Source organism: Bison bison, unplaced genomic scaffold (genome assembly GCF_000754665.1).
Source record: "Bison bison bison isolate TAMUID 2011002044 unplaced genomic scaffold, Bison_UMD1.0 scf7180017864374, whole genome shotgun sequence".
Classification (NCBI taxonomy): domain Eukaryota; kingdom Metazoa; phylum Chordata; class Mammalia; order Artiodactyla; family Bovidae; genus Bison; species Bison bison.
The window spans coordinates 5,694,784-5,712,589 of NW_011494946.1; the positions used below are offsets into that span (position 1 = coordinate 5,694,784).

The 17,806-nt window shown below is 39.1% G+C and overlaps 1 protein-coding gene across 2 annotated transcripts in view; it reads left to right on the forward strand.

Moving 5' to 3' along the window:
* Positions 1 to 17,806, forward strand: part of COL6A5 (collagen, type VI, alpha 5) — a 160,932-nt gene that overhangs the window by 20,769 nt on the left and 122,357 nt on the right. For both annotated transcript variants that reach the window (XM_010856741.1, XM_010856742.1), the window contains exons 2-3: positions 13,355 to 13,450; positions 15,066 to 15,656. In XM_010856741.1, coding sequence (XP_010855043.1) covers positions 13,384 to 13,450; positions 15,066 to 15,656 — 658 coding nt within the window. In that variant the 5' untranslated portion in view covers positions 13,355 to 13,383. The remainder of the gene's footprint in view (positions 1 to 13,354; positions 13,451 to 15,065; positions 15,657 to 17,806) is intronic.

Below are 17,806 nucleotides of genomic sequence, written 5' to 3' on the forward strand. Positions count from 1 at the left end.
ACATCTGGAAGTTCATGGTTCACATATTGCTGAAGCCTGGCTTGGAGAATTTTGGGCATTACTTTACTAGTGTGTGAGATGAGTGCAATTGTGCGGTAGTTTGAGCATTCTTTGGCATTGTTTTTCTTTGGGATTGGAATTGCTGGAGCAGCCGTGAAGAGATACCCCACAACCAAGGTAAGAGAAACCCAAGTAAGACAGTAGGTCCTGCAAGAGGGCATCAGAGGGCAGACACACTGAAACCATAATCACAGAAAGCTAGTCAATCTAATCACACTAGGACCACAGCCTTGTCTAATGCAATGAAACTAAGCCATGCCCATGGGGCCACCCAAGATGGGCGGGTCATGGTGGAGAGGTCTGACAGAATGTGGTCCACTGGAGAAGGGAATGGCAAACCACTTCAGTATTCTTGCCTTGAGATCCCCATGAACAGTATGAAAAGGCAAAATGATAGGATACTGAAAGAGGAACTTCCCAGGTCAGTAGGTGCCCAATATGCTACTGGAGATCAGTGGAGAAATAACTCCAGAAAGAATGAAGGGATGGAGCCAAAGCAAAAACAATACCCAGCTGTGGATGTGACTGGTGATAGAAGCAAGGTCTGATGCTGTAAAGCACAATTTGCATAGGAACCTGGAATGTCAGGTCCATGAATCAAGGCAAATTGGAAGTGGTCAAACAGGAGATGGCAAGAGTGCACGTTGACATTCTAGGAATCAGCGAACTAAAATGGACTGGAATGGGTGAATTTAACTCAGATGACCATTATATCTACTACTGTGGGCAGGAATCCCTTAGAAGAAATGGAGTAGCCATCATGGTCAACAAAAGACTCCGAATGCAGTACTTGGATGCAATCTCAAAAACAACAGAATGATCTCTGTGTGTTTCCAAGGCAAACCATTCAATATCACAGTCTATGCCCCAACCAGTAACACTGAAGAAGCTGAAGTTGAATGGTTCTATGAAGACCTATAAGACCTTTTAGAACTAACACCCAAAAAAGATGTCCTTTTCATTATAGGGGACTGGAATGCAAAAGTAGGAAGTCAAGAAACACCTGGAGTAACAGGCAAATTTGCCCTTGGAATACGGAATGAAGCAGGGCAAAGACTAATAGAGTTTTGCCAAGAAAATGCACTGGTCATAGCAAACACCCTCTTCCAACAACACAAGAGAAGACTCTACACATGGACATCACCAGATGGTCAACACCGAAATCAGATTGATTATATTCTTTGCAGCAAAAGATGGAGAAGCTCTATACAGTCAGCAAAAACAAGACCAGGAGCTGACAGTGGCTCAGAACATGAACTCCTTATTGCCAAATTCAGACTGAAATTGAAGAAAGTAGGGAAAAGCACTAGACCATTCAGTATGACCTAAATCAAATCCCTTATGATTATACAGTGGAAGTGAGAAATAGATTTAAGGGCCTAGATCTGATAGATAGAGTGCCTGATGAACTATGGAATTAGGTTCATGACATTGTACAGGAGACAGGGATCAAGACCATCCCCATGGAAAAGAAATGCAAAAAAGCAAAATGGCTGTCTGAGGAGGCCTTACAAATAGCTGTGAAAAGAAGAGAAGTGAAAAGCAAAGGAGAAAAGGAAAGATATAAGCATCTGAATGCAGAGTTCCAAAGAATAGCAGGAAGAGATAAGAAAGCCTTCCTCAGCAATCAATGCAAAGAAATAGAGGAAAACAACAGAGTGGGAAAGACTAGAGATCTCTTTAAGAAAATTAGAGATACCAAGGGAGCATTTCATGCAAAGATAGGCTCGATAAAGGACAGAAATGGTATGGACCTAACAGAAGCAGAAGGTATTAAGAAGAGGAGGCAGGAATACACAGAAGAACTGTACAAAAAAGATCTTCACGACCAAGATAATCACGATGGTGTGATCACTCACCTAGAGCCAGACATCCTGGAATGTGAAGTCAAGTGGGCCTTAGAAAGCATCACTACGAACAAAGCTAGTGGAGGTGATGGAATTCCAGTTGAGCTATTTCAAACCCTGAAAGATGATGCTGTGAAAGTGCTGCATTCAATATGCCAGCGAGTTTGGAAAACTCAGCAGTGGCCACAGGACTGGAAAAGGTCAGTTTTCATTCCAATCCCAAAGAAAGGCAATGCCAAAGAATGCTCAAACATGAACTGTATTGAGGTATAATTCATGTACAGTATAATGCATCCATTTTAAGTGTATTTTTAAAATTGTTTTGGCAAATGCATACTTCCATCTAACCACAATCAATACAGAGATCATTTTTATTATCCTTGGTAGATTCCTAATGCCCAAACGAGGCTCACAGCAAAACTGAGCAGGAGGTACCAGGAGTTCCCATATGCTCCCTGCCCCCACACATGAACACACACGGCCGCCCCCCCATGCCCCGATCAAACTGATTCATTGGTTATAATTGATGAACACATTAATTAATTGTATTAACTGTATTAATTGTATTAACACATCACTATCACCAAAGCCCATAATTTACATTAGGGTTTACTCTTGGTGTTTCATATTCTATGGGTTTGGGGATGTGTATAATGTCACGTATCCACCATTATAGTATCATAGACAATAGCTTCATTCCCCTCTCTCCACAAATGCTGGCAACCTCTCATCTTGTCACTATTTCCATAGTTTCCTTTGCCATAATATTATAGAATTGGAGTCATATAGAATGTAGCCTTTTCAAATTGGCTCTTTCACTTATTAATATTCATTTTAGATCCCTCTAAATCTTTTCATAGCTTGTTAGCTCATTTCTTTTTACCACTAATATTCCATGATCTGTTGTATCAAAATATATTTATCCATTGCACCAAAATGTATTTATCCATTCACCTATTAAAAGATATCTTGTTTGCTTCCAAACTTTGGAAATTATGAATAAAACTACCATAAATTTATCCATGTGTAGATTTTTGTGTGAGTATAAGTTTTCAACTCATTTGGTTAAATACTAAGGAGTGTGATTGTTGGATCATATGGTAAGAAAATGTTTAGTTTTGTAAGAAACTAACAAAGTGTCTTCCATAAGGGCTATACTATTTTGCATTCCCATCAGCAATAAATGAAAGTTTGTTTTGCTTCATATCCATGCCAGCATTTTGGTTGTCAATAATTTGGGTTCTTGCCATTCTAATAGATGTGTGATGTTACCTGATTGTCTTAATTTGCAATTCTTAATAATATACAGTGTGGACTATCTTTTCATGTGCTTATTTGCCATCTAGTGTATCTTCTTTGGTGAGGTGTCTGTTCAGATCTTTGCCCACATTTTAATTGTGTTGTTCTCCTACTTATTGTTGAATTCTAAGAGTTCTTTGTATAGTCTGGATAGAAGTCCTGTGTCAGATACATGTTTTGCAAATATTTTTTTTCTCAGTCTGTGACTTGTCTTCCCATTCTCTTGACAATGTCTTGTGCAGAGCAAGAGTTTTGTAATTAAGTCCAGCTTATGCATTATATCTTTCATGGATCTTGCCTTTGATATGGTATCTAAAATGTCATTATCAAACTGAGATCAAACAGATTTTCTCCTATGCTACCTTCTAGGAGTTTGATAGTTTTACATTTTACTTTGAGGTTTATGGTCCACACTGACTTAATTTTAGTGGAGAGTATAAGATCTGGGTCTAGATTACCTTTTTGGGGGGCATGTGAATGTCCAATTTTTCCAACATGGTTTGTTGAAAATTAGATTATTTCTCCATTTTATTGTCCATGCTTCTTTGTCAAAGATCATTGACTATATTTGTGTGAGTCTATTTCTGGGCTCTCTATTTTGATCCATTCTTTTACCAATACCACACTGTCTTGCTTACTGTAACTTTATAAAAAAAATCTTGAAGTCAGTGTCAGGCTTCTGATTTTGTTCTTCTTCAATGTTCTGTAAGCCATTCTGAGTCTTTTGCCTCTCTGTATACAATTTTAGAATCAGTTTGTCAATATCCACGAAGTAACTTGTTGGGATTTTGATTGGGGTTGAATTGAATCTATAGATCAAGTTGGGAATAACCGATATCTTGACAATCTAAGTCTTCCTATGCATAAACATGGAATACCTCTCCATTTATTTAATTCACTCCTTAGAGTGTTATAGTTTTTCTCATACAGATCTTATATATATTTTAAAAATTTATACCTAAGTATTTAAGTTTTGGAGATACTAACATCAATGGCATTGTGTTTTTAATTTAAAATTCCAATTGTTCATTGTTGGAATATGGGAACGTAATGGACTTCTGTATATTAACTTTTTATCCTGCTACCATAGTTCCAGGAATTTTTTGTGGATTCTTTGGGATTTTGTACATAGATAATCATATCATCTGCAAATAAAGACAGTTATATTTCTTCCTTTCCAGTTGGTATGCAAATGTTAAGAAAATTCCCTCTATTCCTAGTTTGTATTTTTCTTTATGTATTTGATGAGATGAATCACATACATGATTTTTGAATGTTGAACCAGGTTTGCGTTCCTGGGATAAACTCCACTTCACCACGGTGTATAGTTCTTTTCATACGCTGTTTGCTTTGATTTGCTAACATTTTTTGAGGATTTTGGCATCTACATTCATAAAAGATACTGGTCTATAGTTTTTCTGTTTTGTAATGTTTTATCTGGCTTTGGTGTAAGGGTAATTCTGGCTTCATAGAATGATTTAGGCAGTATTCTCTCTGCTTCTATCTCTTGGAAGAAATTGTAAAGAACTGGCATAAGTGTTTGGTAGAATTACCAGTGAACCTGTCTGAGCCTGGTGCATTCAATTTTGGAAGGTCATTAATTGTTGATTCAATTTATTTAATAGATGCGACCTATTCTGATTGTCTATTTCTTCTTGTGTGAGTTTTGGCAGATTGTGTCTTTCAGAAAATTTGTCCACTTCACCTAGGTTATAAATTTGTGAACATAGAGTTGTTCATAATTGTTATTGCAGTCATGAAATCTAATATCCTTTTTAATGTTCACATCCAGATCTTGAGTTCCTTAGAGCAAAATTCTGGCTTAAATTCAAGAAAGTAGGGAAAACCACTAGGCCACTCAGGTATGACTTAAATCAAGTCCCTTATGATTACACAGTGGAGGTTATGAATAGATTTAAGGGATTAGATCTGGTAGACAGATTGCCTGAAGAACTATGGACAGAGGTTCATAACATTATACAGGAGACAGTGACCAAAACCATCCCAAAGAAAAAGAAATGCAAGCAGGCAAAGTGGCTGTCTAAGAGACTTTACAAATAGCTAAGGGAAGAAAAGAAGTAAAAGGCAAGGGAGAAAGGGAAAGGTATATCCAACTGAATGCAGAGTTCCCGAGAACAGCAGGGAGAGATAAGAAGGCCTTCTTAAATAAGCAGTGCAAGGAAATAAAGGAAAACAATAGAATGGGAAAGACTAGAGATCTCCTCAAGAAAATTTGAGACATCAAGGGAACATTTCATGCAAGAATGGGCATGATAAAGGACAGAAACAGTAAGAAGCAGAAGGGATTAAGAAGAAATGACAAGAATACCGAGGAACTGTACAAAAACAGTCTTAATGACCTGGATAATCCACGATGGTGTGGTCACTTACCTAAGCCAGACATCCTGGAATATGAAGTCAAGTGGGATCTAGGAAGAATTACTATGAACAAAGCTAGTGGAGGTGATGGAATTCCAGCTGAGCTCTTTCAAACCCTACAAGATGAGGCTATTGAAGTGTTGCACTCAATATGTCAGGAAATTTGGAAAACAGCAGTTGCCATAGGACTGAAAAGGTCAGTTTTCATTCCAATCCCAAGGAAGGGCAGTGCCAAAGAGTGTTCCAACTACCATATAATTGTGCTCATTTCACATGGTAATAAGGTTATGCTCAAAATCCTTCAAGCTAGGCTTTAGCAGTATGCGAACTGAGAACTTATAGATGTACAAGCTGGGTTTGTAAGGTTTAGAAAAGGCAGAGAGGAACCAGAGATCAAATTGCCAGCATTCACTGGATCATGGAGAAAGCAAGGGAATTCCAGTAAAACAACTACTTCTGCTTCATTGACTATGCTAAAGCCTTTGACTGTGTGGGTCACAAGATTGTGGAAAATTCTTAAAGAGATGGAGTAGCGGATAACTTGAATTGTCTCCTGAGAAACCTGTATGCAGGTCAAGAAGCAACAGTTATAACCAGACATGGAACAATGGACTGGTTCAAAACTGGGAAAGGAGTACGACAAGGCTGAATGTTGTCACCCTGCTTATTTAACTTCTATGCAGAGTACCTCATGTGAAATGCTGGGCTGGGTGAATCACAAGCTGAAATCAATATTACCAGGAGAAATATCAGCAACCTCAGATATGCAGATGATACCACTCAAATGGCAGAAAGTGAAGAGGAACGGAAGAGCCTTTTTGAGGGTGAAAGAAGAAAGTGAAAAAGCTGGCTTAAAATTCAAATTTTGAAAAAACTAAAATCATGGCATTTGGTTACATCAGTTCATGGCAGATAGAAGGGAGGAAAGTGGAAGCAGTGACAGATTTTAGTTTCTTGGGCTCCAAAATCACTGCAGATAGTGAGTATAGCCATGAAGTTGATAGACACTTGTTCCTTGGAAGGAAAGCTATGACAAACCTAGACAGTGTGCTAAAAAGCAGAGACATCGCTTTGCCAACAAAAGTCTGTTATAGTGAAAGCTATGCTTTTTCCAGCAGTCATCTACAGAGGGAGAATTGGACCATAAAGTAAGCTGAGCACCCCAAAATTGATGCTTTCAAATTGTGGCATTGGAGAAGACTCTTGAGAGTCCCTTGGACAGCAAGGAGATAAAACCAGTCAATCTGAAAGGAAATCAACCGTGACTATTCATTGGAAGGACTTGTGCTGAAACTGAAGCTCCAATACTTTGGCCACCTTAAGGGAAGAGCCAACTCATTGGAAAAGACCATAATGCTAGGAAAGTTTGATGGCAAAAGGAGAAGGGGGTGGCAGAGCATGAGATGGTTAGATAGTATCACCAGCTCTATGGACATGAATTTGAGCAAACTCTGGGAGATAGTGGAGGACAGAGGAGCCTGGTGTGCCCATGAGGTTGCAAAGAGTTGGAGATGATTTAGTGACTGAACAACGATAACAGCAATGTCCGTGTCATCTAAGTGATGTCCCTTCTTTAACTTCTGATGTTAGTAATTTGTGCCTTTTTTCTCTTAGTTACGCTGCCTAGAGGTTTATAGATTTACTTGATCTTTTCAAATAATGTTCTGTTTTGTTTATTTTTTTTCTCTATTTCCTGTTTTCAATGTCATTGATTGTGTTGCATTAAAAAAATTTCCCTTTCCTCTCTTTGGATTTAATTTTCTCTCTTTTTTAAGAAATTTCCTAAAGCAGATGCTTATATGATGCTTAGATGATTGATTTTAGATCTCTCTTCTTTCCTGAAATATACATTCAATACTCTGGATTTCCCTTTAAAATACTACTTTTGCTGCATTCCACAAATTTGGATAAGCTGTTTTTTCATTTTTATTTAGTTCAAAGTATTTAGAATTTTTTTTTTTTGAAATTTTGTCTTTAACCCATGTGTTATTTAAATGTGTGTTATTTAATCTCCAAGCATTTTGGTACTTTTTAATTATCATTATTGATTTCTAGTTTAATTCCACTGTGGTCTAAGAGCAGACATTGTATGATCTGTATTTCTTTACATTTGTTAAAGTGTGTTTCATGGCCTAGAATGTGGCCTATCTCAGTGAATGCTCTATGTGAGATTGAAAAGAATACATATTTTCAATTGTTGAATAACATATTTTATAGTTGTCAATTCTCTTAAAAAATGCGCAACAGTTTGCTTACTGATTTTCTCTCTGCTGGATCTGCCCAATTCTGAGAGAGGGATGTTGAAGTTTTCTACTATAATAATGGATTGATCTACTTCTCCTTACAATTCTACTGGTTTTTGTCTCACTGATTTTGATGCCCTGTTTTTAGATGCATATACGTTACGGATTACTGTGTCTTCTTGGAGTATTGATCCCTTATCATTTGTAATGTCTGTCTTTATCACTGATAATTTTCCTTACTTGAAAGTTTGTTTTTCTGAAATTCATAGCATTGTTCTATCTTTTAGCATATTTTTTCCATCCACTTTCTTTACTCTATTTGTGTCTTCATACTTAAAGTGGGCTTTGACTACATATAATAGGGTCTTTTTTGGATACATTCTAATAATTACTGTCTTTTAATGGAAGTCATTAGACCAATGACATTTATAGTGATTATCGATGTAGTTGGGTTCCCATATATATATAACAAACATATATAGTTTGTTAATTTTCTACCTGTTGCCCTTGTTCTTTATATTTGTGTCTTCTACTCTTTTTATGTCTTTTGATTTTTTAATTAATTGAGAATTTTATATGATTCCATTTTTTTCTTTCTTAGTGTATCAATTATCTTTTAAAAAAACCTTTTTAGTGGTTGCCCTAAAATTTGCCCTGGGTATTTACAGCTAATTCATATAACACTATATTACTTCATGGGAATTGCAAGTATGTTTTAATAAGCAAGCATCCCTAACTGCTCCCTCCTGTCAATAATCAGTGCATTATTGTGTCATTCACTTCAAATATATAAAAGGTATAATCATCAATACATTGTTGTTGCTACTATTTTGAAGAAGCTCTTATCTGTTAGATCAATTAAAGAATAAGAAAAATAAAAGTATAACTTCACTTATTCCTTCTTTATTCTTGTATTAACAGTATTTTCTTATGTTCTATATTCCTTTTTGTTAAATTGAAATGTAGTTGATTTACAATGTTTTGTTAATTTCAAGTGTATATCAAAGTGATTCAGATATATGTGCATGTGTATATATATACTTTTTTCAGATTCTCTTCTCTTATAGGTTATAAAAAATATTGAGTATATTTTACTGTGCCACACAGTAGGTCCTTGTTATTTATTTTATTTATAATTTTTAAATATTTTATATAAATTAAATTGTATTTTATATCCATTATTTATAAATAAATTATTTATACATTTAAGTTTGATTATAAAAATACAGTAGTGTGTACTGTATTCTTGATGCTCTGACTTCTGAGACCTTGCTGACCCAAGGAGGGACTGCCCTTCCCCAGGATTAACTAATTCCTAGAAATAGTAGGACTTGCCTGCTAACACTCCTCAGATGTACAAACCAATGAATCCTGAGTCCACACCCTCTCCTGCCTCCTCTTATTGGGCTCTTGAACTCTGGGACACTAGTCATCTTTCGTTGCCACCCCAGTAACAGGTACTTGGCAACTAAGGATCACCCCTACAATCTAGACCCCACTGAGCTTCCTCAGACTATTCACTTCTAAGTCTGTGTAGCCTCCCAGGAAAACCAGGATGAGGCTCCTACCCGCCTCTCTCCGCCTGCTCCTGTCCCCCCAGTGCTTCCCTGTGTGACCCAGCGTGGTGTGTCATGCCTCTTGTTTCTAAGGGGCTGTGAGTACAATAAAAACGTCTTCCTTTTTAACAGTCATCTTGTGTCTTGCATCTTTCTGTGTCTGATTAAAACATAATTTGTGTCTTTATGGAGATCCAAGTTGCTGACCTATATTATTTTCCTTCTCTCTCTCTCTTTCCTTCTCTCTCTCTGAGAGCGTCTTTGAACATTTCTTGCAAATCAGGTCAGCTAGTGACAAGTTCTCGCATTTCTTCGTTTGTTTGAGTAAGTCTTTATTTCTCCCTCACTCTTGAAGATAGTTTCACAGGTTGCAAAATTCCAGGTTTTGGGGTCTTTTTCTCTCAACATTTAAGATAGTCCACTCCTGGGACTTGCCTGGTGGTCCAGTGGTTAAAAATTTGCCTTCCAATGCAGGGGACACAGGTTGAATCCCTGGTTGGGGAAATAAGATCCCACATGCTGTGGGGAGACGAAGTCTGTGCACCCCAGTTACTGAGCCTGTGCACTCTAGAGCCCATGTTCCAAAACAAGAGAAGCCTGTGTGCCTCAACAAAGAGCCTATACAATGCAATGAAAATCCAGCACAGAAAAAAATAAATTGTAAAATAAATAGAACAGTCTGTGCCAACCTCCTCTTGTTTGTGTGATTGCTGAGAAGTCAGATGTAATTTTTGCTCCTCTATAGATAATGCGTTTGTTTTTTGTTTGTTTGGTTTTGGCAGTTATCTTTTTTATGTTGTTTGAGCTTCCTGGATCTGTAGTTTGGTGTCTGACATTAACTTGTGCGAAATTCTCAATCATTACTGTTTCAAATACTTCTTCTCCTCTCTTCTGCTGGTATTTCTACTACACATATATTATACTTTTAATAGTTGTCCCCTAGTTCTTACATGTAATGTTCCATTTTTTTTCTTTGCTTTTCAATTTTGGAAGTTTCTATTGATAAATCCTCAAACTCAGAGATTCTTTCCTTAGCTTAAGTCCAGTCTACTAACGACTCCATCAAAGACATTCTTCACTTCTGTTACAGAGTTTCTAATCTCTTGAATTTGTTGCTTACATCACCCATCTGTTCTTGCATGCTGTCTACTTTTTTTGTTAGAGCCATTAGCATATTAATAATTTTTATTTTCACAGAGCTCTCCTTTGAGTGTAATTTTTAAAAAGAGATATACAATAACAAGTGTTGGTGAGAATGTGGAGAAATCGGAAACTTTATATCTGCTGGTAGGAGTGTAAAATGAGGCAACCACTTTGAATAGCAATTTGGCTATTCTGAAGGAGATCGGCCCTGGGATTTCTTTGGAAGGAATGATGCTAAAGCTGAAACTCCAGTACTTTGGCCACCTCATGTGAAGAGTTGACTCATTGGAAAAGGCTCTGATGCTGGGAGGGATTGGGGGCAGGAGGAGAAGGGGACAACAGAGGATGAGATGGCTGGATGGCATCACTGACTTGATGGACATGAGTCTGAGTGAAATCTGGGAGTTGGTGATGGACAGGGAGGCCTGGCGTGCTGCGATTCATGGGGTCACAAAGAGTCGGACACGACTGAGCGACTGAACTGAACTGAACTGAAAAATGTTAAACATAAAGCTGGCATAAGATAAAAAATTCTTCTAGGTGTCTACCAAAAGAAATGAAAACACATATCCACATAAAAATTTGTACATGAATATTCATAGCAGCATTATTCATAATAGCCAGAAGTAGGACAATCCAAATTTCCAACAACTGGTGAATAGACAGTTTATATGTTGTATATCCACACAGTATTGTTGTTCTTCAGTCGCTAAGTCACGTCTAATTCTTTGCAACCCCATGAATTGCAGCACTCCAGGCTTCCCTGTCCTTCACTATCTCCTGGAGTTTGCTCAAACTCAAGTCCATTGAGTTTGGTGATGCCTTTCAACCATCTCTTACTACTCAGACATAAAAGGAATGTCACAACATGGATAAATCTTGAAAGCGTTATGTTACAGAATCCAAACACAAAAGGCCACATGTTATCTGGTTCCATTTATATTAATGTCTAGATGGGTAAATCCATAGAGAAGAAAGCAGATTAGTGGTTACCAGGAACTTTGGGGAGGGGAGAATTAGTAACTGAGGATGGGTATGGGGTGTCATATTTGTGTCATTAAAATGTTCTGGAATTAGTGGTAATTGATGCAAATATTGCTAATAAACTGAAACACATTGAATTGTCCACTTTAAAGGGCTAATTGTGTATAATGTGAATTATATCTTAAAAATAAAATTAATAAGTAAAATATATGATATGGTAGAATATGATGACTATAGATTTGAAAGTCATTGATGACATGATCAGCTACTAACTACCAGGGAGCCTCGATTTCCTCTTTGGCAAAATAAGGGTTTAGTCTAAATGATCTATAGGGTGACTTCCAAATCTAGTTTTCAGTGATTCCCTCAATCTTCCTGCATGATTAGCAATTTCAAAATAACCCTGAAAGGTCAACTCTAGAATAAAATACAGCCCTTATACTTTAGGTATTTCGTTAGAGGCATCTCTATTCTTGAGTATTGGTTATTTTATGTATTTCCCTATTAATCAAAACAACTTTGGCTTGGTGGAGTTTCTGTAAGATTGTAATTTCCCATGAAGAATGTTTCTAATTGATTGTGAGCTCATGAAGAGAAATCCTGAAGTTAAAGTAATTTACAAAATTGGGTATAACCAGAAATGACAGAACAATTTTCACAAGGGATTAATGAAGAAAGAAATGTGGGTAGCTGTTGGATTTTTGAGCCAAGTTGTGAACATATACAATAGTTATTGTTGACATGAAAATAGATAATCAAGAATAGTGACTTCATAAATTCTGTGAGTTCATAGATTTTGTATAAAGCTTATAGAACAGTGGTTAAAGTTTGGGCTCCATGATCACCTGTCTGGGTTAGGATGCTGGATTCACCACTTATCAATACCAAGCCACTTATGTCTGTTTCCTTATCTGTCATGTGGATATATTAGTTGTACCTCAGTAAGATGGTTTTGAGGATTAAATAATATGATGCATAAAGAGCACTAAGAAAAATATCTGAGCCATGGTAAGGACACAGCAAACATTAGCATTAGAATAATTTTCAACAAATGGGCTCCTCTGGTGGCCCAGATGGTAAAGACTCTTCCTGCAATGCAGGAGACCCAGGTTCGATCCATGGGTTGGGAAGATCCCCTGGAGAAGTTAATGGCTACTCACTCCAGTATTCCTGCCTGGAGAATTCCATGGACAGAGGAGCCCTGTGGGCTACAGTTCATGGGGTCGCAAAGAGCTGGACCGGATTGAGCAAATGCACACACACAGAGACATTTTCAAAAAGCGCTCAAACACTTGATGAATACTTTCCTTGTAGTTCAGACGGTAAAGAATCTGCCTGCAATGGAGACTTGGAATCTGCCTGCCAATGCAGAAGACAAGAGACTCAGGTTCGATCCCTGGGTCAGGAAGATCCCCTGGAGGAGGAAATGGCAACCCACTCCAGTATTCTTGCTTGGGAAATTCCACGGACAGAGGAGTGTGGCAGGCTACAGTTCATGGGGCTGCAGAGTCAGATACGAGTGAGCAGCTAACACTTTTCACTGGATGAGTGTTTTAAGCACCCCCGACCCTGCTTTGACAAATAGAGTGTTTACAGTGTATTTTGTTCTAACTCAATTTTCTCAGTTATTTATCATTATTTCTTGTTACACAATGATATTTTTCATATTATAAATAACATTTTTTTACAGAATAAAAGCAAGCAAACTGTATTTTTTGCTTTTACAAGAAATATAGTTTCTTGAAATATACAAGAAATATAGCTTAAAAATCTATGTTTTGCTTTTACAATATGAAAACAATATTTTTCATATTGTAAATAACATTTTTTTTTTTTTTTACAGAATAAAAGCAAGAAACCTTTACTAACAAAATGAAGATCCTGCTAATTATATTTGTTCCTCTCTTCTGGACTAGAACGCTGTCATATCAGAGCCCAGGTACCAGTATATTTTATATTTATTGTTATTAGGAAAATAAATATTTTTATGTCTCAGTAAATCTTTATTTTAATTAATAGAAACAAGGGATGTGTTTCTTTACTGAAAAATCAAGGTAGACGGAATTTATTTGTAGTTGGTGATATGCAATGTCAAGCGTACTTAAGCTTTCAAAGATGACAGAAAGCTAGGTGCAAAAGTCGTGAATTATGCTACACTTGGCCAGAAAAACTTCAATTATTCACTGATTTTCTAAAGTCCTGATGTTCCATGTCTCTATGAATAGAGTCAGCCCATTTGTTTTGTAGGCCCGTTTGCAACTTGGCCTTAATAAAGGAAAGAAAAGGAAAAAAAGGAACCCCACAGAGGAAATTATATGTATATAATAATAATATAAAAGCTTTAATATTCCATATATATGTAGAATATGAAAGCTAGATTTTTTTGTATTTATAAAAACATCATTCAAAGAAATATTTTTAACTCTGCACTGTGCTACCCTCAGATTTCCTGATATCAGGGTCACTTTTAAAGAAATATCTTGCTTAGTTAAACATTTATGAGCAGATCACTAATTGGGAGGGTGGAGGTAGCTGACCATTTCTGCTAGAGTCAACACTGGTGGTTTTTTCCATTGTCCAGACTCTCTTTATGAGGTATGAATACACTCCCCCTCCCCTAGTTGCTGTGAATATTGCCTACAATGTCTCACAGCAGTACCTCGCTTTCTCAGGAGAACTGCCCTTGGCTTTCCCAGAGCCACCTTACCCAGGTTATGCCTATAATCCTCCAATCCTTCTCTCCAGTTCTTGGGGAAAGTCTGTAGCTGATAACTGACTCCTGTCAGTAGCTAAATCGTGTCCGACTTTTTTGTGACCCCATGGACCACAGCCAGCAAGGTTCCTCTGTTCATTCAGTATTTTCCCAGGCGAAAATACTAGAGTTAGCTGCCATTTCCTTCTCCAAGGGATCTTCCCAACCCAGGGAAAGAACCTGTTTCCTGGATTGACAAGTGAATTCTTTACCACTAAGCAGGGGATGAAACTGTTTCCTACATTGGCAGGTGGATTCTTTACCACTAAGCCATCCCTCTCGAGCCAAAGAGGGATGCTCTGGTGTAAGGAATGCACCAGAATCTCCTCCAATCAAGCCACACCCTGCTTCTCTTCCTCTGCCTCCCCTCAATCAAGCTCCTGTTTCAGATCTGCCTCTATGATCTCCAGCCCAAGATAGCTGCTTCTTTGCTTGATACTGTTATAAAAGTTGCTTTTAATCCACAGGCCACTTGGCAACTTTATGGCATCACATTGTTTATTCTTTTAGTACAATATCAAGTTGTTTGGGGTTCCACAACCAAAAAACGAAAAAAATGTCAGTTGGTTGCCTTTGGCACAGAGTTGTAAAAGAAAAATCTGTTGTTAACATTACAGAAGTCCTCTTGTTTGACATTTTAGCATAAACAAGTACAGTTTCCTCTGTTTGACCTCCAGAAGATACTTTCCTTGGGATTCTGAGTCACCCTTAACAATAGGACATAATCTCAAAGGAGATGTGGTTAAAATATCAAGGCTAAACCATCTCCTTACTTGGGTTTGTTGTCATCTTATTTTGATAGGACCAGGCCCTGAGTATGCTGATGTGGTGTTTCTGGTGGACAGCTCCGACCACCTGGGAATTAAGTCCTTCCCGTTTGTGAAGGCCTTCATCAACAAGATGATCAGCAGCCTCCCCATAGAGGCTGACAAGTACCACGTGGGCCTGGCCCAGTACAGCGATGGGCTCCACAGAGAGTTCCTGCTCAGCGCCTTCAAGAGCAGGGGCCCCATGCTGAACCACGTCAAGAAGAACTTCGGGTTCCTGGGGGGCTCCCTGCGGATTGGGAAGGCTCTCCAGGAGGTTCACAGGGCCTACTTCTCAAGCGGGAGGGACAGGAAACAGTTTCCCCCGATCCTGGTGGTCCTGGCTTCCGGAGAGTCTGAAGATGCTGTGGAAGAGGCCGCCGAAGCGCTGCGCAAAGATGGGGTGAGGATCGTCTCTGTGGGGATACAGGGGGCATCTGAGAAGACCCTGAAGGCCATGGCCACGGGCCAGTTCCACTACCGCCTCCGGACGGTCAGGGACCTCAGCACATTCTCCCAAAACATGACGCAGATTCTCAAGGATGCAGCTCAGTACAAAGATGGAACAGCCTACTCTGATATAGAAGGTAAGGAGGCTCTTTGTTGAAGAGGTGTCCCACCCCCATGCATTCTGACCCAGAAAGCCATCTCCTATTATCTCTAAGTTGCCACCCACCAGAAATCTCTATTTCATGCAGAAATGTAGAAGACCTCCTTCTCATGAACTTTCATTCCTGATCTCCTAAAGCTAAAAGGAGACTACCATAGCTTATCATTTGAAAAATGCTTTATTTATGTCTTAGGAAAGTTCTACATAAGACCCCCAACAGAAGACCTTTGAGTACAAACAGTTTACTTAGGGAGTTATCCTAGAAAGCCTTAGCAAAGAGAGGGTGATGTGAGACAGGAAGCCACATATGCAGTGTTGATGAGCAGGTGGAACAGGTCAGTACACTCATGGAAGGCACCCAGTAAGTATACTGCCCTGCTGAGGGGATCCAGTCATTCTATCCAGAGTGAGGTAGAAAGAGTTTCTAGCAAATGAATTTTCCTGGCTGCCTCTGTGCTCAGTTGATAATGAGAGGCTATTCTGAGTAGGTGCTATCTAGTTCTAAGACTCAAGGAAGCCACTTGGTGTGGTAAAAAGTGCCCTTACCACAGGTCAAAAAGATCCAGACAATGCCAATAGCTGGCTGTGAACTTGAGGAAGTGATATCGTCTCTGTGAGCCTTGCATCAGCACCTTCATTTGTAAGCTATAAAAGTTGAAATGATCTTGAAACTTTTTTCCTGCTCTCATTCACCAATGGGTTGATTTTGTAATCAGACCAGGTTATGCCTTAATAACAACCCACTCCAGTATTCTTGCCTGGAGAATCCCAGGGAAGGGGGGGCCTGGTGGGCTGCCGTCTATGGGGTCGCAGAGAGTCGAACACAGCCGAAGTGATTTAGCGGCAGCAGCAGCATGCCTTAATAAAAAGTAGACTTCCCGAATAAGAAGTTTATTGATTTCCCTTGTAACAGTGCTCAGGTTGACCAGTTGTTTTGCTTCTATTCAAATACTTAGGTTGGTGGTGGCTCTTCCATCTTCAAATGTCACTTTCAAGGTGCCCTGGGAATTGGTATGCAGCTGGTGAAGGGGAAAAAGAGGGAAGGTCACTCATGGGATGAGTTTATGGACTAAGCTTGGAAGAGGCACACATTCTGCTCACATTTCTTTAGTAAGATCTTAGTCCCATTGCCACACCTAATTGCAGGTAAGGCTGGGAACTATGTCTAGTCCTGTGAGCAAGAAGAGGAAATGGGTTTGGGTAAGTATTGGGCAGGCTCTGTCACAGTTAGTGCTGCCTCTGAAGCACCAGGAAGTACTTTTACCTTCACTTTTCTCATCCTTCATTCCTCCTGCCTGGGGGGAAATAGCAAGTTCCCAGAGTACATGTACTTCTCCTCCTAGAGAGAAAACCCTCCTGTGACCCTTCCCTGGTGGCTCAGACAGTAAAGATCCCCTGCAATGCGGGAGACCTGGGTTCAATCCCTGGGTTGGGAAGATCCCCTGCAGGAGGGTGTGGCAACCCATTCCAGTATCCTTGGTTGGAGAAGCCCCATGGACAGAGGAGCCTGGCGGGCTACCATCCATGGGGTCACAAAGAATCGGACACGACTGAGCGACTAAGCACGTGAATGAAATGTGACCCTTCCCCTTGGGAACCTTGGAGACCTTACAACCCTGTAGATAGCCTGAGATCTCCATGACAGTAGGGCTTTACCACCTTCTTAGAAGGCTCTGGGTACTGACTGTGTTTCTCTCACTCCTCCTGATTTATTTTACAGCGGTATATAGTTCAACAAGGGTTGCTTGTCAGGACCCTATCCTTCCCTTTGAAAGTGAAAGTGTTAGTCACTCAGTGATGTCTGACTCTTTGCAACCCCATGGACTATAGTCCACAAGGCTCCTCTGTTCATGGAGTTCTCCAGGCAAGACTTTTGGAGTGGATTGCCATTCCTTTCCTGATCCAGGGATTGAACCCAGGTCTTCTGCATTGCAGGCAGATTCTTTACCATCTGAGCCACCAGGGAAGCCTAGAGGTTAAGAATAAGGGTTTGGGAGTCTGAGTTCAAAGCCTGGCTTGGCTGCTAAGGGCCTTGAGTAAGCTGCTTAGCTTCTGAGCTCCAGTTTCCTTACCTATAAAGTGAGGATAATAGTGTTGGCCTTATGATGAGTGATATGACTTGTATGG